The sequence below is a fragment of the Piliocolobus tephrosceles genome, chromosome 4 (assembly GCF_002776525.5).
Source record: "Piliocolobus tephrosceles isolate RC106 chromosome 4, ASM277652v3, whole genome shotgun sequence".
NCBI classification, from domain to species: domain Eukaryota; kingdom Metazoa; phylum Chordata; class Mammalia; order Primates; family Cercopithecidae; genus Piliocolobus; species Piliocolobus tephrosceles.
Window position 1 is genome coordinate 177,661,782 of NC_045437.1, and position 25,129 is coordinate 177,686,910.

General features: G+C 51.0%; 2 protein-coding genes across 6 annotated transcripts in view; one reads left to right on the forward strand and one right to left on the reverse strand.

The window, feature by feature from the left end:
- LOC111528387 (PH and SEC7 domain-containing protein 2) overlaps positions 1–13,428 on the forward strand; it is a 48,274-nt gene extending 34,846 nt beyond the window's left edge. The window contains exons 8-15 of the mRNA XM_023195089.3: positions 2,547–2,636; positions 4,665–4,708; positions 5,746–5,936; positions 6,103–6,173; positions 6,561–6,718; positions 7,559–7,703; positions 8,963–9,106; positions 11,226–13,428. Coding sequence (XP_023050857.2) covers positions 2,547–2,636; positions 4,665–4,708; positions 5,746–5,936; positions 6,103–6,173; positions 6,561–6,718; positions 7,559–7,703; positions 8,963–9,106; positions 11,226–11,429 — 1,047 coding nt within the window. The 3' untranslated portion in view covers positions 11,430–13,428. The remainder of the gene's footprint in view (positions 1–2,546; positions 2,637–4,664; positions 4,709–5,745; positions 5,937–6,102; positions 6,174–6,560; positions 6,719–7,558; positions 7,704–8,962; positions 9,107–11,225) is intronic.
- A 3,324-nt stretch (positions 13,429–16,752) lies between these two features.
- LOC113224859 (pro-neuregulin-2, membrane-bound isoform) overlaps positions 16,753–25,129 on the reverse strand; it is a 196,416-nt gene continuing 188,039 nt past the window's right edge. For all 5 annotated transcript variants that reach the window (XM_026454474.2, XM_026454478.2, XM_026454477.2 and 2 more), the window contains 5 exons: positions 24,577–24,679; positions 21,814–21,937; positions 21,343–21,470; positions 20,516–20,743; positions 16,753–17,629 (listed from right to left, as the gene is read on the reverse strand). In XM_026454474.2, the coding sequence (XP_026310259.1) occupies positions 16,864–17,629; positions 20,516–20,743; positions 21,343–21,470; positions 21,814–21,937; positions 24,577–24,679 (1,349 nt within the window). In that variant the 3' untranslated portion in view covers positions 16,753–16,863. The remainder of the gene's footprint in view (positions 17,630–20,515; positions 20,744–21,342; positions 21,471–21,813; positions 21,938–24,576; positions 24,680–25,129) is intronic.

The window sequence follows — 25,129 nt, forward strand, 5'->3', positions numbered from 1 at the left end:
TCACTATGAACATGTCCTTCTTTATGTCTAGTAATGCTTCTTGCCTTCAAATCTATTTTGTCAGATGTTAGTGTAGCTATACTGGAGTTCTTTTGTTAGTGTTTATGTGTTACATCCTTTTCTGACTTTTTCTTTCAAAGATTTCTGTTCTTTTATATTTAAGGCATGTCTCTTATATACTTAAAAATAAAATCCGGTAATAATGTTAATTTGAACATTTAATGAATTATGATATATTTGAGTTTAAGTATATCAAGTGACTATTTGTTTTCTCTTTGACTCCACTGTTCTGTTTCTTTTATCTTCTTCTTTTGCCTGCTTTTGGATTAAGCATTTTTTAGAATTCCATTTCCCTGCTCTGTTAGCTTGTTAGTTGTGCATTCTTTCGGAATTCCTTTTATGGTTGGCAATTTGCATTCTCGACTTATAAAGTACTTGTACCACTTCCTGGGCAATGAAATACCTTGAAACACTTTAGTTCCATTTACTGCTCTCTTAACTTATATACTCCTGTTGTCGTGCTTTTAACTATTGTATCTCTCTATATTTTATTCCCTGGAAAACTTTATTGTTGCTCTACATAGTCAATTTTCATTTAGAATTACCAATTCTTTTTGTTATTTCATTCATTTCTGCTTCTCCACATTTCCATCTGGGATAATTTTTCTTCTTTTAGTATTTTCTTTCTTAATTTCAACTTTTTTGTTGAAGTGTGACTGGGTGCTTCCCAAGACCCTTGTCCTTGGTGGACCCTGAACTCCAATCTCGTTTCTCCAATCCTAAGAGGCCACTTAGCTGCTCAGTCCCTGGCTGCTGCTGGGAGGCAGCAGCTGCTTCAGGGAGGAACGCTGCTCTTTCTGGGGTCACCTCTCCACACTCCCCTGCAGGATCCTCACCCTTGAAGCCTTCACTGCTTTTGTAAAGCCTCCAATGCTGCTGGGAAGTTTCACTCACAAGAAGATAGTCTGATATTGCTCAGATTAGAAATCTTAGCCTTGTTATTTTTTGATTTTGCGCTCCTGACCAATGGCTGGGGAATGTTCAGTTTGTGTGGAACTCAACGACAGTCTTATCAACATTGCCCTTATAATCTATTACAAATGTACACACACGGCTATATATTTATCTATGTACACACACACGTATCTATGTAAAACTTACACAGAAACATACAAAACACACTTTTATCAAAGCATACATAGGACCTTTTCTCCTGAATGATTTGGAAAAGCATAGAAAGTTCTTGCTTGTCAGCTACTTATAAAGCCTTATATCATTGTTTTCTGAATGATTTCTATGGTGTGTGAATGTCCCATATGATGCTAATAGAGTGTCTTTGCTAAAATAGTGCCAAAGTCAGTAAACTTGGGAAATGACATGGGATCCTCTCCTTGGAGAGACCAGCACATATGAGCGTGGTAAAGACTCTGAAACATGTAGATAAACTTGTTCTATTATGAAATCTCTTTTTGAGAGAATACCTATTTCCATCTCCTGGGATACCAGAGTTCTGTAGGTAAACCTTGGAAAACACTGCTTTAGAGCAAACTCTAATCCACAAAATCCTACAGTGATAAGTATCTGCTATTCAAGAGTCTTCATCCTCACAAAGATGAAGGATCCTCACATCCTGTTTGTGTTTTCTCAGACATGGGGACTCCAAGGAGAGTCTGGAAGTATGAATATTAGGTGTTGGGTTTGCAGGGTTTGAGCCCCTCTGCTACTCATTGGTTAAAACAAGAAGGCAGAACTTGGGGATTTAGTCATTTCCAGCTCTTTGCCTGTTTCTACCTCCGAGTGTGAAACCATCTGCTTGGGTTCTCTGTTCCAGCTCAGCTCAGCTTAGCATGGGGCACTCATGTGTGTCCGTGGCAATTGATTTTTGACTCCCATAAACTTTCCCTCACTTCACCTATGTCTTGGAAGTCTTGCTGCCCCTCTGTGCAGCTGAGAGGGTGAGACAGTTGTGGCAGAATATGCAGAGCTTCTTTTCAGAAGCCAAGAGGCCGGGGTTCAAGTCCTGGTGCTGAGTGACCTTGGAATAGTTAACCGTGGAGTAGCGGTGAGAGCACGGGCTTTGGTTTCAGACACACTTGGGCCTTTCACTTCCTTGCCGTTTGATCATGGGCATGCCACTTCACTTTCCTGTACTTCAGTTTCCTTACCTATCAAATGGGGATAATAAAAACAGGCACCTCACCTTCTCCTTGGGGTGAGAAATAAATAAGATAATGCATGTCAAGCACAAGACCTGGAACACAGTAGGCACCTGGCAAATGTCAGCTCTTACAACTCTTCATCCAGCCCGACTCCTTCACCTGGGCTGCAGAAGAAGCCCAACCTCTCAAGATGCTTGAGAATCAAGCACAGTTCTGACTGTGAGAAAGAGTTTTGTAAACTCTTGGAGACAATAGAAAATTCATGCAATTTAATTTTCATTGTTGCCCTTAACGCTGCCTCATCCCTCTGGCTGGGCAGGGCAGGGTGTGTGGGGAACACACCAGCCTCCTTCCCTACTCTTAGGCAGAACCATTTCTCCATTACAGAACATTGGCAAGAAGATGTCCTGTCAACAATTCATTGCCAACTTGGACCAGCTGAATGATGGCCAAGACTTTGCCAAAGACCTGCTGAAGGTATTATCTGCTGAGAGTCCCCATCCCACTAGCTGCACCCTGTGTGGATAGAGAGGAGAGAGGTCTCTGTCCCCTGAAATCCTGGCATTCCAGGCCCTTAACACAGGGTGCAGGGCCATGATGACAAAGTTAGAAACCACCGAACTCAACATTTAGCTGTTCTGTGTTCCCTAAGTTAGGCAGAGGGGAAGGCTTTGTGAGATTTGTTTTTAGTACTCCATTATCACCATTACTGTCACAGTAATAATCAACACTGCTACCAATTATCACAGCTGCCACCCACCACAACCGCCACCACCACCTTTACCACAAACATCATTATTGTCACCCCAAGGAAAAGCCCCCCCTTTCCTTCGACATCACCAGGAATTAAGAGAATCCAGTTTTCTTTTGAACCTGAAGTGAAGGGTGGAACTCTAGCCTTTCTAGTCTGGTCATTTCTGAACTGAGGAAAAGGAGCAGATTTTTGGTGGGTTGGTGATGGGCTCATTTTTATTATGTATGTATTTTTGAGACAAGATCTCATTCTGTTACCCACACTGGAGTGCAGTGATGCAATCAAGGCTCACTGAAGCCTTGAACTTTTGGCCTTGAAGGATTCTCCCACCTCAGCCTCCCAAGTAGCTGGGACTATAGGTGCATGCCACTGTGCCTGGCGATATATATATATATATATATATATATATATATATATATATATATGTGTGTGTGTGTATATATATATATATCTTTTTTTTTTGTAGAGCCTGGGGGTCTCACTCTGTTGCCCAGGCTGATCTCAAGCTCCTGGGCTCAAGCAATCCTCGCACCTCAGCCTCGCAAAGTGCTGAAATTACAGGCATAAGCCACCACACCCAGCCAGCTTCATTTTTAAATAGTGGGTTTGAAGAATCTGATAATACTACAGGGGTAGTTGAATAATGAGTTCGGAGGTCTCCATCCAAACCCCAATGTTCCATAGAACATTGTCTCCATCACTCTTCTTACTATATTATATTCTTCACCACTGAGAAGCATTTGTTAAGAACATATTTGTGAATCAAACAATCCCAGTCCCACTATCCACCTATCCATTTCTCCCCATCTACTCATTCACCTATCTACCCACTTCTGCACCCATCCACTCATCCTCCCATGCATCCACCCAGCCACTCAATCATTCACCTACCCATACACCCACCCATTCACCCACCACCCATATATATATATCCCCAAATCTCTCCTTCCCACTCCCCACATAGTATTATCTGCTGAGAGTCCCCATCCCACTAGAGACCCACTGAGAGTCCCCATCCCACTCACCCATTCACCTTTCACCCACACAGACACCCTGTACTCTTCAAACACTCCCTCGTCTACTCACCTTGACAAACATCTCCACATCTACTCGCCCATCCCCCTACCTCCTATTCCCCACCCATTCACTTACTCACCAACCCACCCACCCATTCATCGTCAAATCTATCCACCCAATCATTTACTCAATCATCCACCCAACACCCTGACATTCATTTGCCCACGCATATCCTCATGCATACACCCCTAAATCTTCCTCATGTACCCTCTATCCACCCACCCATCTTCTATTCATTCACCCATCCACCTGCCTATTTCCCCACCCATCCTTCCATCTTCCACCTGTCCACTTCCCCATCCATCCATTCACTCACCCATCCTCCCATTCATCCTCCCATCCATTCATCTACCCTGTTGAGCACTTGCTGTATGTCAAGTTCTGGATTATGCACTGGAGATTCAGTAGTGAACAAATGGACAGCCTCTGACCTTGTGAAGCTTACAGTCTCCTATGGGAGATTGACATTAAGTGACCACATAATTAAATACCACCCATCCATGCATCCACCCACCCACTCACTTACCCATCTAACAAATAAGTATGAATCAAACATCCACTTTGCCCTATTGGCTGAAAAGGTGATCTCTCACTGTACCCACGTTACTGGTGGTAGATGGGGGTTTCTTTGACTCTTCACCTGAATTCCCCCCTCTCTCTTTTCCCTCTCCCAGACCCTTTACAACTCCATCAAGAATGAAAAGCTGGAATGGGCCATGTGAGTAGTGCCTGCGGGCACAGGTATGGGGAGCCTGCATTCCTGGGAGGGGGAGTGTGGGGGTGCAGGTCCGTCATTCTGACCACTCTCCATGGTGCTGATCCTTCCCAATCCAGGGCCCGACACCTGTGTCTAGCTGGCTCACACCTGGTGTTGAATTCCTCTTTGGATTCATCTTCTGTATTGAGAAAAAGAGTGCAATGTTTGCATTGTTATGGAATAGGTTGAACTGTGACTTTAGTTCTATGATGTTCACAGCTGGTTTTCTATATGGGGATAGTGTTCCAATTCCCATTGATGACTGCTCCTTTCCCTTTGGGAAGTAGGCAGACAAGAGGCATGAGGCCCCTATAACCTGTAGAATATGTCCACGTTTAGATGGTGACTGTTACTGACAGTGGGAAGGTGAGAGTGCCCTCTAACTTCTTCCCCTGCAAAAGCAGCGAGACCTGTAGGTCTCAACAGGAGAGAGGGATGTTGACCTTGCTGTTTGGGGAGACTGTGAAAGGCTCTGCTGTGCTCCCCAGGGCAGCCAGGTCCATGTAGAGGCCTCAGGCAGGGATTGGCAGGAACTCCAACCCCACAGGGTAAGAGCTGGCACTCTTCTGCCAGGGCTCTCCTGGGGGCCCAGACTTCAGGGTCTTACCAGCTGGCCTCCCTCTTCCAGCATGTTGGTGCAGTTTGTGCAGCAGCTTCAGTCTGGCCACGGTTAGTGCTCCCTGGGATGGAGAGAGGAGAAGGAAGACTGGGAGGGAGACCTGGAGACAGTAAAGTCTCCACATTTGTGATCAAGGGTGACATTTGGGGCTTGGAGGACAAAAATCAAAGATCAGAGGTCAGAGGTCGGAAGTGGAAATGAGAGGAGGGGTCAGAGATCTGGATCTGTGGTCTGGAATTGGAATCTCTTCATCTCTGCCTCCTGGGGCTGCTCTTCCTCCGTGACCCTGGCTCCGGGATGGGAGGCTGATGGGGAAGGCCATGATGATGCACGGCTGAGGCCTCTCTGGAGGTGGTGCTCAGGCCTAGTACTTCCCTAGTGATGAGGACGAGCTGAGGAAATCCCTGTCTGAGCTGGTGGATGACAAGTTCGGGACAGGCACGAAGAAGGTGACGCGAATCCTGGATGGTGGCAACCCCTTCCTGGATGTCCCACAGGCGCTCAGTGCCACCACCTACAAGCACGGCGTCCTGACCCGGAAGACTCATGCTGACATGGATGGCAAGAGGAGTGGGTGTCAGGCTGGAAGAGGGGCATGAGAGGGAGGCTGGCACAGAGGGGGGTGCCCCAGACCACTCCTTGGGGATGAACATACAGGTGGACATATAGTGGGAGGTGGGGTTGGAGAGATTGCAGAGGGTGGCTGCAGCCACACTACTAGTGCCCTCCTCCCCAGCACCCCGTGGGAGGCGTGGCTGGAAGAAATTCTACGCAGTGCTCAAAGGGACCATCCTGTACCTGCAGAAGGTGAGAGACTGCCCCAGAGACCTTACTCAGAAAGGGCCAGCTCAGTCCCATCCCACCCCAGCCTTGTGGCACCCCAAGGGCCCCAGGCAGGACCTGGGACTCAGGTACATGCTGGGTCCTTCTCCAGACTTGGGACCACTCAGGGCTTTGGAGGTTTTTGGGAGAACTTGGTGCCTAGTCGCTCAGTGGACACTCAGTGTGAGGCCTGTTTAGGCCTCTGGGACAAACCGGGGTAAGGGGAGGGATGCCTGGATTCTTGTTGGGGTGGGTGAGGCAGCAGGAACAGAAAATTAAGGGAGCTATAGGGTTAGACAGAGAGGAGTGAGGGGAGGGGAGAGTGGAAGGTGTGGGTCAGTGACCCTATCTCACCCATCCCGCCCCACCCAGGATGAGTACAGGCCTGACAAAGCTCTATCGGAGGGTGACCTGAAGAACGCCATTCGCGTGCATCACGCTCTGGCCACCAGGGCCTCTGACTACAGCAAGAAGTCCAACGTGCTCAAGCTTAAGACGGCCGACTGGAGGGTATTCCTTTTCCAGGCACCGTGAGTAGGAGCTGGAGCCCCTCACTCCCACCTGGGGCCTAGGGTCGCAGTGACGCAGCACACAACCCCTCTCCTTCCCGTGAGTCAGCAACAGAGCATGTGTATCCACATGACCCAGACCGACAGCTGGGACCCCCAAAGCAGCGGTTCTCAGTGTGTGGTTCCCCTCAGCATCACTTGCAGTCTCTCTGGCCCTGCCTTAGACCTACTGAACCTGAAATTCTGGGATGGCTCCAGCAACTGTGTTTAACAAGCCCTGCAGGGGCTGCCGAGTGCGCTGGAGTCTGAAATGTGGGGCAGGTGGCATCTTTATGAATCATCCTTGGCTTTAAATGTGGGAAAGATGCACCCTCCAGGTAACCTGTAAGGCTGTCCTTCTACCACCTCTCGCCTTCCTATGACTTGAGACTGGGGTGCACATGAGCTTGCAAGGAGACAGGCTGGTGGATGAGGCCTCAGGATCACAGTGCCAGTGCTGGGCAGGCAGCGGGGGAGGGCAGGAGGACTGTGAGGGTCGCCCAGTTGCCATTGCCTCTGATGATCCCCAGTCCACGGTCATTCCCACCCATTCACTCCAGGGCCTCTAGCTGTGAACCTGGGAAGTTTGATTTTCACATGAGAATCCAGGTGTGCCTGGGAGCTGGGATAGAAAGGGAGCTCCCTGCATAGCTCTGGCCAGGCCCATCCAGCCCCCATGCGTCCTCCCTCTCCCCTTTACCCACTCATCTAGAGGTACTGGTGCCTTCTTAGTGCCAGGCCCAGTGCTGGGTATGTGACGCTGAGTAGGGGACAGGGAGTCCTGTGTGAGAGGCCAGCACCCTCTCCCCGTCCTGTCCCCAGGAGCAAGGAAGAAATGCTGTCCTGGATCCTCAGGATCAACCTGGTGGCAGCCATCTTCTCTGCCCCGGCCTTCCCAGCTGCTGTCAGCTCCATGAAGAAGTTCTGTCGGCCCCTGCTGCCCTCCTGCACCACCCGCCTCTGCCAGGTACATGCTCCTGGGTCAAGATTTTGCCTCCCTAGGCTGCCATCCTCAGCCCAGGCCCCCATCCAGCAGACCCACCCTGGCTCTGTCTCTAGGCTGGGTGATTCTGGGCTGAAGGACACCAGAGAAGGACACCTCTTCTCTCCATCCCACGCACCCCACCCCCACGTCCAGATGGGGAGACCAAGGAACGTCATACAGGGGCCGTGGCTGTGGCAGTTGGCATGGAGCTGCCTCTCTGCTAGTGTATCCCTGTGGATGTGACTGAGAGTTGGTGGCCTTGTGTGCACCTGGGCACAAATGCAAGAGACTGTGTCACAGGGAGTTCACACAGGTGACACCTGGCTGACTCTTCATCCAGTGCTCTTTTGCTGCCCTCACCTATCCTTAAATGTTTTATTTGTAGTCTTAGAAAACCCAAGTCACCCATGCTGCAGGCTCTCAGGGCTTCTTTGGAGAGGACAGGAGAAATGGTGGCCCAGAGCTTGAGAGGTAGAGGGCAGCGGAAGCCCCCCACTTCCTCTTTGCCAGTGGTCTTTCCCACTAGACCTTGTCCCAGGTCTCCCCACTGAGCTCCTGGGCTCCTGCTTCTGCCCAGAACCCCTATGCAATGCACGTACACTATGTATGTGCACACACCACACACATTCACGTGTGTAAACACACAGGTGGTGACTCACACACATGTACGCATGAGCACACAGCACCAGGGGGCCTGGCTGTCCTGTAGTGGGTGGGATGTGTGTGCGTTTGCCCATCAATGAGAGTGTCTCCGCCTGTCACTCCACCAGGTGTGATCCTGGGTCTGCGACCATTGCATTTGTCTGGGCATGAATGTAAGAGAACGCGTGTATCATAAGGAGCAGGGGATAGCTGGGCCAGGCTGGCCTTGGTCCGGGGTGTTTGTGTGTGCACATGGGAATGCATGTGAGCTGGGTTGTGTGTGGGGATCATTGTGTTTCTGTGTCAGGGACTGTCTATGTCCACATATAAGCGTGAGCATCTCTTGTCTCCTGAGCCTGAGGTGGGGTGTCTAGGGGGCATCGAGGAAAGCTGATGCTGATGGGAGCAGCAAGAGGAGGAAGGGAGGTGGGAGGAGGAACCTGCCCTCGGGTCCAGAGCCTGGCTCTATCACCACATTTTGGTGACCCTGGCTAGGCCTTCATTTCCCTCTGGTGGAGCAGCTCCTGGTAGAACAGGATTTGAGTCACTCCGTGACATTCTGAGAATAAGGCGTCACAGTCCACGATTTGCCTTCCCAGGAGGAGCAACTGCGGTCTCATGAGAATAAGTTGAGGCAGCTGACTGCGGAGCTGGCCGAACACAGGTGTCACCCAGTCGAGAGGGGCATCAAGTCCAAGGAGGCCGAGGAGTACCGGTTGAAGGAGCACTATCTCACCTTCGAGGTGAGCCTTGGGGGGCTGGATTGCAAAGCCCAGCGCCCTGCTCCTTCTCCTTCCTGCCTGGCCTGATGTGAGACTGGGGAGGTGAAGCCTGCTGATAAAGGGGCTTGCTCACGTGGCAGCTAGCAGGGAACAGGGTCCCCTGACCCTTAGTCCCCAGTCCTTCCAGGGTGCCAGCCTTCCCTGACAGGGGTGAGGGGCTGAAACTCAGACGAAGGCCCTCAGATGCTGCCAAACCTTCCTCTTAAATGTTTGCCCTGATTTCTAACCCCTTTAATAATTTGTGAATGTACTTATTTCTCCATGCTCTCACCAGCACTGGGCATTGCAAAATGTTTTAAACTTCACTAACCTGATAGGTTTAACAATTAGTATCTCATTACCTTTTTTTTTTTTTTTTTTTTTGAGATAGAATCTCACTCTGTCATCTAGGCTGGAGTACAGTGGCACAATCTTGGCTCACTACAATCTCTGCCTCCCGGGTTTAAGCAGTTCTCCTGCCTCAGCCTCCTGAACAGTTGGGATTACAGGCACGTGCCACTATGCCTGGCTAATTTTTGTATTTTTAGTAGATATGGGGTTTCACCATGTTGGCCAGGCTGGTCTTGAACTCCTGACTTCAGGTGGTCCACCCACCTTGGCCTCCCAAAGTGCTGGGATTACAGGTGTGAGCCACCACACCCAGCCTCATTACTATTTTAATTTGGATTTAAAAACATTTTAATTACAGTAAGACATGTAATATAAAATTTACCATCTTCACCATTTTTAAGTGTATAGTTAGCAGTGTTAAGTCTATTCACATTGTTGTGTAACCAGTCTCCAGAATTTTTTCCTCTTCCCAAACTGAAACTCTGTACACATTAAATAATAACTTTCCACTCTCCCCTCCCTTCAGTCCCTGGCAATCACCATTCTACTCTCTGCCTCTATGATTTTGACTGCTCTAAGTGGAATCATATACAATTTGTCTTTTTGTGATTGAATTATTTTACTTAGCATAATGTCCTTAAGGTTCATCCATGTTGTAGTGTGTGTCAGAATTTCCTTTCTTTTTAACCCATTTATGTCAGAGGTTGCAAAGTTTTTTTTGGTGAAAAATCAGACCTTGGAGATGACCTTGAGCAGTATGATATAAATAACTCCCATGAGTTATTTCCAGTAACTCCAACGTTCCAATAATGGAACACTAGGCATAAATGGGATAAGGCTGAATAATATTCCATTGTATGTATACACCGTATTTTGTTTACCCGTTTATCCATCAGTGAACACTTGGCTTACTTCCATCTTTTGGCTATTGTGAAAAATGCTGCTATGAAAATGGGTATACAAATATCCCTTCAAGACCCTGCTTTCAACTCATTTGGGTTTATAGTTAGAAATGGTCTTGCTGGATCATGTGGTAATTTTATTTTTAACTTTTTGATAAACCACCAGCTTTCCATAATAGCTGCTCCATTTACATTGTCACCAGCAGAGCACAAGGGTTCTGTCTATTTCTCCGTATCCTCACCAACACGTATTTTCTGCTCTTTTGATAGTAGTAAGAGTGTGAATTGATATCTCATTGTGGTTTTGACTTGCATTTCTCTAATGACTAATGATGTTGAGCACCTTTTCGTGTGCTTGTTGGCCATTTGTATGCTTTCTTTGGAGAAATGTAGATTCAAGCCCATTTAAAAAATTTGGGTTGTCTGTCTTCTCTTGTTGCATTCTGAGAGTTCTTTATATATTCTGGATACAAGACCCTTATCAGATATATGACTTGCAAACATTTTTCTCTCATTCTGTAGGTTGCCTTTTCATTCTGTTGACTGTATCCTCTCATGTACAGAAGTTTTACATTTTGGTGTAGTCCCATCTGTGTATTTTTACTTTTGTTGATTGGGTTTTTTGTCTCATATCCAAGAAATCATTGCCAATTATTTGGATTTTTCAAATTATGAATGAAGTTTATGTGCATGTCCCATGTTTATTTTTTAATTGGACTGTTCATCTTCTTTTTAACGATTTGTGAAAGCTCTCTGCATATTGAGGAAATCAGTCTTTTGTCATACAAGGTGCACATACTTTTCTCCTCTTTTGTTGTCTTTTGACCTTGTGTTTGGCCTTTCCCCAGAAAAGCCGTTATGAGACCTATATCCACCTCCTGGCTGTGAAAATCAAAGTGGGCTCAGATGATCTGGAGCGGATTGAGGCCCGGCTGGCCACTCTGGAAGGGGATGACCCTTCTCTCCGGAAGACACACTCAAGTCCTGCCCTCAGCCAGGGCCATGTGACTGGCAGCAAAACCACAAAAGATGCCACTGGGCCTGATACTTAGCTGACATGGATGTGCAGACCCCAGGATGGGCAGATGTCCCCAGTGGGGTTGGTGAGCACAATTCCAGCCAGGGGCCACTCGGACCAAGCTCCAGTCAGTTGATGGGCAGCCAGAGGGGTGCAGAAAACCTGTGGGCCCAGGAGATGGAGATGCCGTTTGTGGCGTTGATCTCCTTGTGTCCTTGGGCATCTCTGGGCATCAGACCCTCTCCCCGGCCTTTGTTTTCCTCTCCACCATGGAGCCTCATTTTGTAGGCCAGTTGTGTGCATGCTCTAGACACCACCTCGCTGGAGAAGCTGGAAGGGCTGTTGTCTTCCCAGGTCTTTCTCTTCTCATCAAGCTCCTCTCCTCATCTTCTTGTGTGTGAGGGCAGGTCTTGACTCCAGGTCTCAGCTGGAACCCCACCCTTTCTCCTCTTCCTTCCTCTGAGTTGACCAGCAGCAGGTCTGCAGACCACCAGCACCATCCTCTCCTCCCTCCTCCCAGCAGCCTCCAGAACCATGCCCAGGTCTCCTGCCTCACATCACAATAATCTGGGACCCAGGCTTGTGCCCTTTCAGTGTCAAGTTGACTCCACTCACATGTGCGTCCACCTCTTTTCATCCATTGAGATCACACTGTCTCCTTTTTATACAGACACAAATGTACATCTATAAGAATAATATATACATAAGGAAACCCTGAAAGATGGTTTCGGAACTGAAATCAGTTAGAGGATGAAATCAGATAAAGGAAAAGCCTATTTTGGAGCTTCCCCTGTTAGGAAGGATGGCTGCACCTGGCCCCCTGGCATTCCTGACACCCTGGGAGGGAAGGGGGAGGCAATGCTGGTCTCCCTTGCCCTGTTTTTCCCTCTTCCAGCTGACCTGTGACTTACACTGCTCTTACAGTTGATACTTTTGGAAAAAATAGAACATGTATGCACCGCCCCATTTGTCCCATGGATATCCTGGGGTGTGAGTGGGATGGAACCACAGCCCTGTTTATATTTGGGTCTTTATGTTGGTGCTGCCAGGTCTCTGAGCTCCAGAGGTGGCCTCTTGGACAGATCTACTGCTATAGGAATAAAAGACACTCTGCCTCACAAATGGCCGCTTGTCAACAAGCCCAAAGATGCTTGTTGGAGGACAGTTATCGAAGCCATTAATTCTTGGTCGTGGGAAAAGGTGGAATGACAAGTTACTGATCGTTTTTCTGTTGCTATTTCTTTCATTTGTCTAGTGAATCAGAAAGGCTTAGCCAAGGCCGCATCTGGGAAGAGTGGAGAAATTTGCCACTTGACGATCACGGATTAGCTAGCACCTTTAAGCCCTGCATTTTTCCAACTGACAAGTGGGTGGGGGTGATGGCACATTCAGTGCGGCTATGAAGAGCGAATCCTCTCTATTGTTTAAATAGATTACTGTAGTTTGGCCAGCAATTTGGCGTCAGTGGTAACATACTTAGTTAATAAAATAAGCCAGGCTTGCAACTAAGTATCTAACTTTACAGGCCCACTCATATTTGAGGCAAGGGGCTTTTGATTATGTGGAGAGATGTAGTGATTTAAATTGAGATTATTTAAGTTGGATCAGCTGAAGTGTGTTTTAGAACCAAACCATCTGGCCCCTTCGTTTTGCTCAGAGGAAGTAAATGTTCACTTAAATGAAATTGAAAACGCAATGTGGCACTACAAAAGAGCTCTCTGTACTTTCTCCACGCTGCCTCAGAAGTCCTGTGATTTTCGGGGTCAGTGTCCCACTCTTCACTTCCCGAGGGTGGGTGAGTGGACAGCAGAGCCAGGAGCTCTGGCAGCTGTGGACAGATGTGCTTCCTGAGCACGGGTTGTGCCTCCCATCAGTAAAAAAATGTTTAGTTCACTTCCTTAATTGTATAATTATTTATTTGTAAATTATATACATGTACTACTGTACTAAAATATCATGTACATTATAAAACATACACAAAAATAGAAATTTAAAAAAGATGAGATGAAAATAAATCTAAGTCAAAGTTCTAATATTTATTCCTGCATTCGAATGGATCCTCACCCCGCACAACTGCTGTCTCCAACATGCCCATTTTCTAGGACTGTCCAAATCCAGGACTGGTGACATACAATAAGTGGTTTGCGCCACCTGGTGGTCCTGGGAAGTGGCCTCGGGCTCAGGGACTTCTGGGGGCTGCCCCTTGAGGACGGTGTCTCTTGCGCCTTCATCCTCTCATTCAACGAGGGCCAACTGTGTGCTGCACACTGGGCGGGGTGATGGGAATATGGTGGTGGGAGGAAGTTTGACTGCCGGTCCTCGTGGGGCTCACAGTTTCGTGGGGAGAACAGGCAGTTACCATTACCACTTGGGTCTCTGGGAGGGCCTGGAAAGAGAAGCCAAAAAATGACCTGGAAGAGAAAAGAATGAACTGGGAAAGTGGGGACGAAGCCTCTGACTTGGGAAGCTGCCTGAATGTCATCCTATATGTTCCAGTGACGGGGCGGTGGTAGGGAAGTAGCTTGACAGGACTGCGACTCTTCCTGAAAGGCCACTGGGAAGGCTCCCCAAGGCAGAGGTTTGAGAGGCAGAGTGGAGAAGGGGCCTCTCTGGCCACATGTGTTCCTGGGTCCTAATCATACCTGTGAAATGAATGGGTGAATGACAGATGAGGAAAGAACTCTGTTAGGTTCTGGCCTTGGACTCTCGGCACGTATGGCAGGTACTATAGGATTCAGAGCATATAATGAAGATACCTGATGCTCATGCAAAGGTCAGTGAGTTCACCAAGAGGTCATTCAGAATCAACTGAGGGCCACATAGAGATTGATGTTCTCATTGGGTAGCTTCTGACTCTAAAATTTAGAAGGCAACAGCAACCTAGAGCCCTCGGAAAGGTCACATGAGGACAATAAGCTGGATCAGACAAAGGTCAGTGGGTTCCCCAAGAGTTCATATGGAGTGAATTTGGGATCCTACAGAAGCCACAGGTCACATAGAAGAATAACTGGCTCTCAGAGAATTTTAAAGCCAACCACAAACCCAGAGACAGCAGCGGGGCCTGGATGAGATCAACAGAAGAGGGCCGGGAAGGGCCAGTGAGTTGCAGGTTTATGCAGGATTGAGTTCATTATTTCCCTTTTTAAAATGTTTTGTAGCAGGTACTTTTTCCCAGCGCCCCCATAATGAATACAATAACTTTAGTTTGTTCTTTATTTTTCTCCATTGCCTCCCTCTCATCTAGTTTCTGTCACTCTGGCTGTGTGATACAAGGATGCAAGGCACAGGAGATTGTCATCACCACCATCAAATCAGCCATGTAATAGGCATCTATCACGTGCCAGCATCAGCACTGTACTTTATAATCTCCACAGCAACCTTTTGGAATAGGTATTTACATCACCCATTTCCCAGCAAGGAAACTGGCCTAGAGACGTCACACGGCTAGGAGGCTCAGAGCTGGAATTTGAACTTAGGCCCTGTTGATGCCGAAGCCCTGTCAACCCGCAGCCTCTCTGTCCCTCCCACCTGTAGGTCTCTGACTACACACATCCTAGGGGGATTCACACCCACACCCACACAAACACACAGGCGTAGGCAAGTGTGCATGCCAACCACCTCAGCTGTTTGGGTGGAAGACATCCGTGTGTCTGACTAGAACCGAATAGTTCCCGGTGCCGGACACTGGTTTACTAAATCAGTTGATGAGGGGAAAGGCTTTTGAACCCTGGGCCTCCATCTGCCTTCTGCATACTGAAATCATATACTTTCCCTCAGGGCTGCGGGTTTAGACAGGCCTGGCTCTGAGGGGGTATAAAATTGGGGAAAGAGCAACACCCTGTGGGCTTATGAGCTGCAGCAGCTGTGGTCCTCCTGGCAGCTGAGGGTACCTGTCATGCCACGCTGCATGTCCAGACTTTGCCTGTGACGTGCCTCAGGGTCCAGGGGTCACCCTGCCTCGGCTATGCTAGTACCAACCCCACAACCCATCCCTCCTCACCCACCTAGGCCGGCAACTGTTGTCTCAGTCCGGCCCATAGATCCGGGGCAAGAACTGGGCCAGAGTTCCAACGCTGAGTTTGAAGCAGAGCAATTTGTGTCAGTCCCTTGGCCAGGTTCCCCAGCAGCTGGGGGGACACCTTGTAAATATTCTTGGGAGTGGGAGGAAGGTTGGAGTGTGTCCTGGGAGCTGGGGCCGGAGAGACTGGAGAGAGGGTCACTTCCTTCCAGGGACTGCCCTGGCCCCCTCCAACCTCCAGGCCAGCATCATCCACATCCACCACGGGACTTCGTGCTCTGACTTCCCTCCTCATCTGGGGCTAGGCACACACAGTCAAACAGGAGTTATTTCTGATTTTATTTATAATATAAAAATGTTCAAGTGTCAACAGTCAGGTGTTCAGACATTTCAGGACAGGATTCCCATTTGTTTCTGTTTGGGATTTTTTTTTAAACAATTACCTTTTTGACAAATTAGCAGTGGACCCAGTTTTTGGGGGTGGGAGGGCAGCGGAGACGAGTGGAAGTCACAGGTGGGTTGGGGGCTGGGAGGCAGCCTGTGAGAAGGAAATGGTGTTACTTTATTGCTAAAAGGGGAATACACTGTCGAGTGGCTCTTCTCGGTCCCAGCGTGACCATGCATCCAATCTAAAGAATCTGAAATGCAAAGGACATGCAGGTGTAAAATAGAAAAGACGACCTGTAAACGAAGGTGCTGCAGAGGATGGAGGGGCGTCCTGGAGGCTGCAGGGGACAGGAGCCGCCAACATTGGGCCCCTGGCAGAGCTGCCACCTCCCTGGGCCCAGGCTCTTGGGGAGACCTTTCTCTGCCCTCCTCCTCTAACAGCTGTGAGTAGCCAGGGCTTCCCCATTCGGGTAGCTGTGTCTTCATCTCCCCCTGGAAGTTACCCCAGCTCCAGCTCCAAGCCTAGGGTCCTGGCCCTCTCCTCCCAGGGGTCGGGAACTCCAGCTCTTGCCTGGGAGCAAAGCTACTTCTGTCCTCAGTTCTTTCTCAGGGCCAACCGCTCACGGCCCCCCACCCTCGCCCCCACCAGAACCCCGCAGCCTCTTCTCTCCCTGCTGTCACTCCCAGCACCCCGCAACCAAGACCTCTCCCCTGGAGCCCCAGATGAGCGTACAGCAAAAGGCACCACAAAATAGGTTTCTATTAAAGAGTCAAAAAATTGGCCCATCTCTCTTTTTTTTTGTTGTTGTTTCTTTTTTTTTCCGAAGCTGTAAATCAGGATGTTACATATAAATAGTTTCCCTATAAAAACGTCTTTGCCGTTAGCTAGTATTATAAGACAATTTTTGCTAAAATGAAAATAAAACATTTTGTTATACTTTTTTCCTTTTATAGAAAATAAAAATATTTTTATTTATTTTTTCCTCCTTTCTCTCCAGTAGGCGGTCTCTGGTCTCCTTAAAGACAGTGGGGCGGGCGAGGCGGAGGGGCGCGCGGCGGGGCCCTAGAGTGGCGCCGAGTCCTGCTTGGCCCGCGGGGGCGGCCCGCGGCTGTGTCTGCTGCTGGCCCGCGTGCTGTGGCTGTCCAGGGAGTAGTAAGTCCTACTGTCGGCCGCCGGGCACAGTGGCGGCGAGTCCGAGCGCAGCGCGTCGTGCGCCGCGCGCAGGCCCAGGAAAGGCGTGCTCTCGGCCGCCAGCGCCCCGTCCGCGTCGTCCGCGTCGTCGTCCGACGCCGAGGCCGAGCCTCCCCCCGAGCCGCTGCTCAGCGACAGCGAGTCCCGCGCCGCCCTTGCGCGCTGCGCCGCCAGCCCGTTGAGGCGCGAGCGGCGCCAGCGCCGGGGCCCCGCCGACGTCCTGCGGGACGCGCCGCGCGCGCGCGGCCGCGGCGGCGGGGGCGCGCACTCCTGCGTGGTCTCGTACTCGTCGTCCTCGGGGATGCGGAAGGGGCTGGCGGGCAGGCTGCCCAGGCTGCCGCCAAGCGCGCAGGTCCCGCGCCGCGGTCCGGGCCCCGCTGCGGGGTAGTAGTAGCTGTCGTAGCTGCGCTGCATGTCTGCGCCGGGCCCGGGCCCGGGTCCCGGGCCGGGGGGCGCCGGGTGCCGCAGTAACGGCTGCTGCTCCGCCAGGCGGTAACTGATGGGCGCGGCCGGCGGCAGCGACACGGCGTGCGCCGAGTTGGGGGACGTGATCTCGAAAGTCGGCACCTGCGTGGCCAGCGAGTAGTGGAAGTCCACGGGCGAGAGGCGCGCGGGCGTGGTCAAGGCCGACACGTACCTGCGAGGAGAGGCAGAGGCATGGGCCAGGGCCAGGGCCAGGCCGGGCGGGGGAGGGGTTGGGGGAGTTGGGGGTGGGGTAGGGTGGGAGGGGCGGACACAGACTTGCCTTAACCTTGCCCGAGACCCCGCCTGCAAGAATGACGGCGGCAACCGTCAGTGGCCTTATGCAATTTCCTAAACCTCTCCGAGCCTCGGTTTCCTTATCTGTTACGCGGGCGTAACCATGGTGTTCATTCCATAGCTCTGTTGGGATGATGTATGAGGGGGATGTGTTAGCCCTTGTGCCTGACCCGGGTGAGCTTCCATGAATGGTCACTTGCTGTGGGAATGCTCACCGACAAGGGGGTAAGGCTCACGCTGGGGTATAGTACATGTTCCACCTGGTTTAGTACGGCAGCTCTGTAAGACCCTTCCGCCAGTCCCATTCTACACACAGGAAACTAACACTCAGAACATTTAAGTGACTTATTCAGGATTTACACAGCCAAGAAGTGGCAGAGCTGGGATGTGACTTGAGGCTAGGCAGGAACCAGGACTCATACTGCCCAATTCCAGAAGCCACTAGTCCCCATTCAGATACCCCTGTGACCTGGACTCACTGCCCCACAGGGGCAATTCCTTCCATGCCCTGATGGCTCCAGTGAGGGAAATACTCCTTCTTCTAGTGAGGTCAAAACCTGCTTCGGGGAGTACCAAAATCCCACTGAGGTGTCTCTGCTTGTGGCTACAGACCCATCCCCACACCACCAGCTCCTTCAGAAGTCTGGCCTTGCTAGTATCTCCCAGGCTGGATCCCAGGTACCTGTCCCTTTTTGTGCTCACATCCCCCTTGTAAGCCCATCAGCCTTCTGTCCCACCGTTGTCATCTCAGGACAGGGGCCCCCCACCTCCATGCTTCCCTTCCAAACTGCACAGCTGGGCACCTCACTGCTCTCTGGAACCAGCCTGGAGTCCCCATTATGATTTTTTCTGCATCGCCTGACCCCTCCCTCTTCCCTCTCCCACTGGCACATCTAATTAACCGCCAAGCCCTACCCATTCCCTTCTCTGGAAGCACACTCTCCACCCCATCCTGGGCCCAGCTGTTCACATGTGGTCACCTGGGTCCATCCCAGGGTCTCTCCTCCTCCACTCTATGCAGTTCCCAGAGCAATCTTATAAAATCACAGCTCTGCTGAAGCAGGTCTTCCTGTTTACCCACCCAGGGTCAGTCTGTCTGGCCTCAGCTTGCCTGTTCAGGCCCAGCTCCTCTGCTCCCTACAGCCCACCCTGTTCCAGGCACCTCACTCATCAGCCCTGTTCTTAAGTGCCTCTGTTGGAACAGCTCAAGTTGTTCCCGGTGCCTGGTATGCTTTCTTCCTGCTCTCCTGCCTCTCCCCTTCCTACCACCCATTAAGGAGTCTCATTGCTGTGGTTATGATTGATAAATAGCTACACCTAGTGAGCATGAGCTCCATGCCAGGGATGAGGCAAAGAGCTCTGTGCACATGATCTCAGGTGGCCTTCACTTGAACCATGCATAGTAGCTATTGTTCTCCCTGTTCTACAGCTGAGGGAACAAGGTACAGAGGTGATCAGGCTGCCCCAAATCACACAGGTGGAGCTGGGCTTGGAAAACGTGGCTGCTTCCCAGAGCCTACAGTCAGACTGGGTCTCTCTGCCCTGCTGCGGTGTCATGTTTGGCACTTTCCATAGGCTGCTGTAAGCTTCCTTGGTTTGTTTCTGTGGCTAGGAGCTCCTCAGGAGCAGGAACCTGGCAGGCCGTTTCTGGATTTCCAGGCAGGCCTGCCCAGCACAGGGCCTGGCATGGAGTAGGCTGAGTTGAGAGCAGGGGAATATCTGCTCCTCTCCCCACTCCCTGGTCTGGAGTTTTTGGTACCACTCATCTTTCCCTGCTCGCCTCCTACAGACCCCACTTACTGAGGACCACTCAGGGCTGAGCAAGGTGGCAGTGGTGCTGGCCCTTGTGACTCCTGGCTTGGAGTCAGGGAAGAAGGGGCGTTTCCTGGTTCTTACTGCATCCACTGCTTAGGAACCCAACAAGGCCTTGAACTGTGGGACCTTGTTGCTGATACTGCCAAGGCCTGCCATCATTCTTGGCTCATGTCCATCTTGTGCTGGTCAGTGTCCTCAAAGACAACCTCCCCTGCCACTCTGCATTCTACTCCATCTTCATGTCTTTCTGTTCCTGCTGGGACATGGAGCTTCTAGCATGTATCCTGGTTTGTCCAGAATAGCCCCTGTTTGTTCTTCTTCTTTTTTTTTTTTTTTTTTTTTTTTGAAATGGAGTCTTGCTCTGTTGCTGGGGTTGGAGTGCAGTGGCGCCATCTCAGCTCACTGCAACCTCTGCCTCCCAGGTGCAAGAGATTCTCCTGCCTCAGCCTCCCAAGTAGCTGTGATTACAGGCATGTGCCACTATGCCCGGCTAATTTTTGTATTTTTAGTAAAGATGGGGGTTTCGCCATGTTGGCCAGACTAGTCTCAAACTCCTGACCTCAGGTGATCCATCCGCCTTGGCCTCCCAAAGTGCTGGGATTACAGGTGTGAGCCACCACACCTAGCTCCCTGTTTGTTCTTGATGTTCCAGTGTAACTATTAATAATGTCCTTTTCCTAGTGTGAAAAGTGTCCTGGGAGGACAATTAAATTAGATGGTCACTGTCCACCAGGGTCCACTGGCCGAACTCTAGTCCCAGTCTGTCATTAACATGCTGATGGCTCTGAGCAGGCCATTTCACCTTTTCCAGGACCTTGTTTTCCCATCTGAAAAATGGAGATTAGATTCTTTGGAATGTTTCTGAGGGGCCCTTAGGGTCAGCCTTGGGCCAGTGGTGCCAGCCCTCTGGCTAAGTGGGCTGGGCATAGGCCAGGGGGTAGGAACTGACCTCTCGCTGTGTGGGGAGTCGCGAAGGGAGTCCACGGAGTCATGGTAAGGTGGCACGGTGGCCCTGCGCCGCTCCTCCAGGTTGTAGGCTGCTGCCCGCCTTGCCCGGGCCTCCACACATGCTGGGCTGTTGCATTTGCTGGTACCCACTGATGATAGCATGATCCCCGACTGAGAGTCAGAAGTCAGGCTCTCAGAACGTTCCAGGCTCCACGTGTGGCTCTCGTGTCTGGGAAAGCCAGATGGGGTGAGACGAGGGGTCAGGAAGGGGCAGGGCTACCCAGCAGGTGTGGTTCCATGGACCTCCCTGGCTCCTCTTCCACCTCGAGCTCCCTTAGCTCAATGCCCTTCTCCACTCTGGGGTGATGTGGATTGTTGCAAATGCCCAACCCCAGTATTGGAAGAAGGAGGGCTGGGGTCCCATACATGAGTGAGCTGTAATGTGCAGAGACCCATTTCTTTCCTCCCTGCAACCAGCCTCCCCCGAGCCTTACCTTAGACCGCCTGTCTGGGACCCTACCACCACCATGGTCCTTAGCTACCTAGCTCAGAAGCCCAGCCCCAGGGGCCAGTATGTGAGGGCCCTGACTATGCCCTGGTGCTCCCAGGGAAGAAGGGAGCCAGCCGTGTTATTTTTGAGCTGTCTGAGCCTTTGTGCTGTGTGGATTGGCCTCTGCAATTCTGGAGAGGAGGCTGAGGTGTGCTGTGATTCCTGTGGCAAACTCAGGGGAGGGTATTGAATAGCTCTGGATGTCGGAGTAAGTGCGCACTTTGCGCCCGATGAATTTTTTGAGTCCACAGGTTTCCATGGGCCTTGGTGGTGCCTACCTGTGGCTGGAGGTGGGCGTGGCTGTGGAGCAGTGGTGAGAAGGAGAACAGGAGTGGCTCCCAGAGAAGGTGGTCTCAGTTTCTCTCCTGATGACATGGTCTGTGGCTGGCACGTTCTTGGAAATATACTGGAACAGACAGAGTTGGGTGAGAGTTAGTGACTGGGGACCAAATCAACTCTTTTCTTGTTGGGGACAGGGAAGTGATGAGCACTGACTGAGCTCCTGGTTGGGGAGACCCACTGGGTGACAGTGACTTGATGTTGGGGCAGTGATGGCTCCAGCAAATCAACCCCCACCCCTTCCTTATGGAAGTGAGCAAAGCAAGGCCAGCCATCCTGATGAGGCAGTGCCTAGCAGGCAAGGCTGGCCATGGGACAGGCTGGCTGCTGCCCTGGCCCATCCTTGCAGGGGCATGAGAAGGCTGGCTGTCCACTGAGGGCTCAGAAGGGGGCTCAGGAAAGCCACTCACATCTGCCATCTGGATCTCCTCTGGGTCCAGCCGGGGGTGGCTGGGCCCATTGGCCAAGCTCCGGTTCTGGTGGGCCGGGCACATGTTCTGCCGGAGGTGGTTGTGCATCTGCTTCCGCTGTTTTCTGCACAAGGGAAGGGAAGGTGACACTGGCATTCCCCCCACTCGCCAATGATGAGCTTCCCTAGCTATCTCTCTAGGGAAACAGCTTTTCCCTCTGCCCAGGGTGGCCATGGCTACTGCTCTCCCCTGTACTCAAGCTGCCCTGCAGCATCACCACCACCTGAATCCAACAGGACCTGAGCGTCGTGGCAGTGAGCTTTGGCTCTGCCCACAGAGTAGAACGTCGCTCCTTTCTAGCTATGCAACCCCGGGCAAGTTACTTAAGCTCTCCACGTTTCACTTTCCTCATCTGTAAGACAGGATGATCATTTATCCGTTCCAAAGACTATTGATGATTAAAAGTATATGAAATATTCAAGCACAGTGCTGACTCCCTCGCTCTCCCCCTCATTCATTCATTTGGTATTTATTGAGTTGTCACTGTGCCAGACACTGTTCTGAAGCAGAGAAGATAGATAGGTAGATAGGGAATCCACCCTCCTGAAACTTGCAGGCCAGTAGAGGGAGCAGATGGTTAACACATAAACAAAGAAATGAACTAGATATTTTCAATCAAGTGTCATGAAGAAAATAAAACGGGTGCTGTGGCTAGCGAGTCAGGGCCTGCGGGACTACTTCAGATTGGCACATATTAAATGCTCGATTTATTTGATATTAAATCTAATCATGTCCCTCCCCTGTTTAAGACCCTTCATTGTGAACTCATGGAGATAGAGAGTAGGAGGATGGTTACCAGAGGTTGGGAAGGGAAGTGGGCGGTTGGGAGGGAGGTGGGGATGGTTCATGGGTACAAAAACTAGTTAGAAAGAAGGAAAAAGACCTAGTATTCGATAGCATATGGGGTGACTATAGTCAATAATAATTTAATTGTACATTTAAAAGAGTATAACCGGATTGCTTGTAACACAAAGGTCCATGAGGACCCATCAGTTTGCTCAAGGTCACAAAGGATAAATTCTTGGGGGGATGAATAGAATATATGATATGATTATTATGCATTGCATGCCTGTTTCAAAATATCTCATGTACCCTATAAACATATACACCTACTAAGTACCTGCAAAAATGAAAATAAAACCCCTTTATTGGGCCTTAGTGTCCTGATTCTCTCCCAGCCCTGTCTCTCGCTGCCCACCCAGCACCCCAGCTAGCTGCCTCTGTGGTGAGCTTGTTTCTGATCCCCCACTATACCCTGCCCTCTCTGGCCTCCTGGCCTTTGCGCATGCCAGGCCATTCACCTGGAATATCTCTCCTCTTCACATGCTAACTCTTGTTTACCTCTCAGGCCCTGGCCTAAATGCTATTTCCTCAGAGAAACCCTTCCTGCTCCCCAGCCAAGGTTAGGTGCCTCTAAAAGGTGTCCCATGACACTGGACCACTTGCTCAGAGCACCGGCCATATGCCTGAGGCAGGGCCTGGTGTCCAGCAGGCACTGAATGAATGTTTGTTGAAGAAGTGAGTAAATGCATTGGGGGCAGGACAGGCGGCTTGCTTTTTCTCCAATTCTTGGACTCAGTTTTCCCTCTTGGGCCCAGTCTCCTCTGGGCTCACTGGACCCCAACTCCCTCCTCACCTTCCTCCAGACTTTCTGGTCCTGGATTCATTCAAGACAAGGCCAGCAGGACTTCAGATGCCACAGATGGGGCAGCATGAGTCCACACCAGGGGTTCAGTCCCCAGAATGTTAGCTCTGTCCAGTCCAGACCCTTGCTTTCCAGATATGAACAGTTGTTACAAACCTGTCATCTTTCAGCACATCAGAAGGTTATAGGGCCTTGGATGCCGAGCTAGGGAGTTTGGGTTTACCCAACAAAGGCTATAGATGTGCCTTTGTTGGATAAATCCAGGCTCCCTAGCTCGGCATCCAAGGCCCTATGGTGCCATCTGGGTCCCAGCTATCCTTTTAGACTCATGCCCTCTTTTTTCCCATCCCTGGCCCTTTGCTCCAGCTAGTCTGGGCTGCTCATGCTCCGGGAGTACAGCTGACCCTCATCTGTGCTGTCTTTTAGCTTGGACTGCCCGGCTCCCTCTCTGTTCCCTTATTCTCCTTGCCCCAAGGTTCTGCCCCTACCTCTCCTCTGCCCAGAGGGGGCCCAACCCTGCCTTCTCTGTCCTCTTGTGTCGATTGCTCCCAAGGTGGGGTCAGGCAGTGCTTTGAGGCATCTGTCTTTCTTTGAGAATGCAGCTGTCCTCTCTGCGCTCCTCCACAACACTACCCAGTGCCTGCCCACTTGGCAGGGCGCCTGCTCCAGGAGCCTGTGGGGTCAGCTGCACGCTCCTGCTCAGGTCCTCACAGTGTCCTTTGAGGTACAAACCAGGATCATTCCCATGAGGAACCATCAATTTGCTCAAGGTTACATGGGAAATAGCAGAGCTGGATTTGAACCCAGATTTGTCTTCTTCCAAAGCCTGTGCTTGTGACCATTCTTCGTCAGTGCCCTGGGGCCTGTCTCCCCAACCCTCTGCCTCTACTTCTTTGGCCCCACACCTACCCAGCTACGGAGGCCCCTGAGGGGTATTTGGGGCCTAGGAGGGTGTAGAGGCCTCCAGTGGAGTCGGGGAGGAGAGCCTCCTTCACAAACATTCTTGGAGGCCCATCCCTTGGCTTGGCCTGTCCCCAGCCCGAGTGCCTGACACTCACTTGGTCTTGCAGTAGGCCACCACACAGACGATGCCCACGACCAGCAGAGCCACGCAGATGCCCGTGATAGTCAGCACCCTCTTCTGGTACAGCTCTTCGGCTTCTGTAGAGGTAGGGGGGATGTGAGGGGTGGGGCAGGAGGCAGACCCCGTGGGGATAGTGGTACAGAGACTCCTTTGCCCCCAAAGCCATAGGCTCTCCCCAGCTCAGGTCCTGCCCAGCTCCTTTCCATTCCTTCTCTCCCCAGCCAGTTCCTTCCCTCCTGCACGCTCTCTTTTGCCTTCCACTCCCCCACAGCTCCCACCCACCCATGGATCTGGTCACACACAACTCCCCCTGAGTTCCCCTCCCCAAGCCCCATGCCTGCCCAGAGCACGTGAGTGGAAAATGCAGGGGAATGGGAAGGGATGGAGTGGAGGCAAAGCTCCCGAGGCTGTAGAGCAGGGGAGGACAGCCCAGTCTGGCAGGCAACCCTGCCGTGCTCCACAAAGGCCTGGTAGCTGCAAAGAACCTTGGTGGGCCAAGAGGAGTTGTTTTTCACGGTAGTGATCAT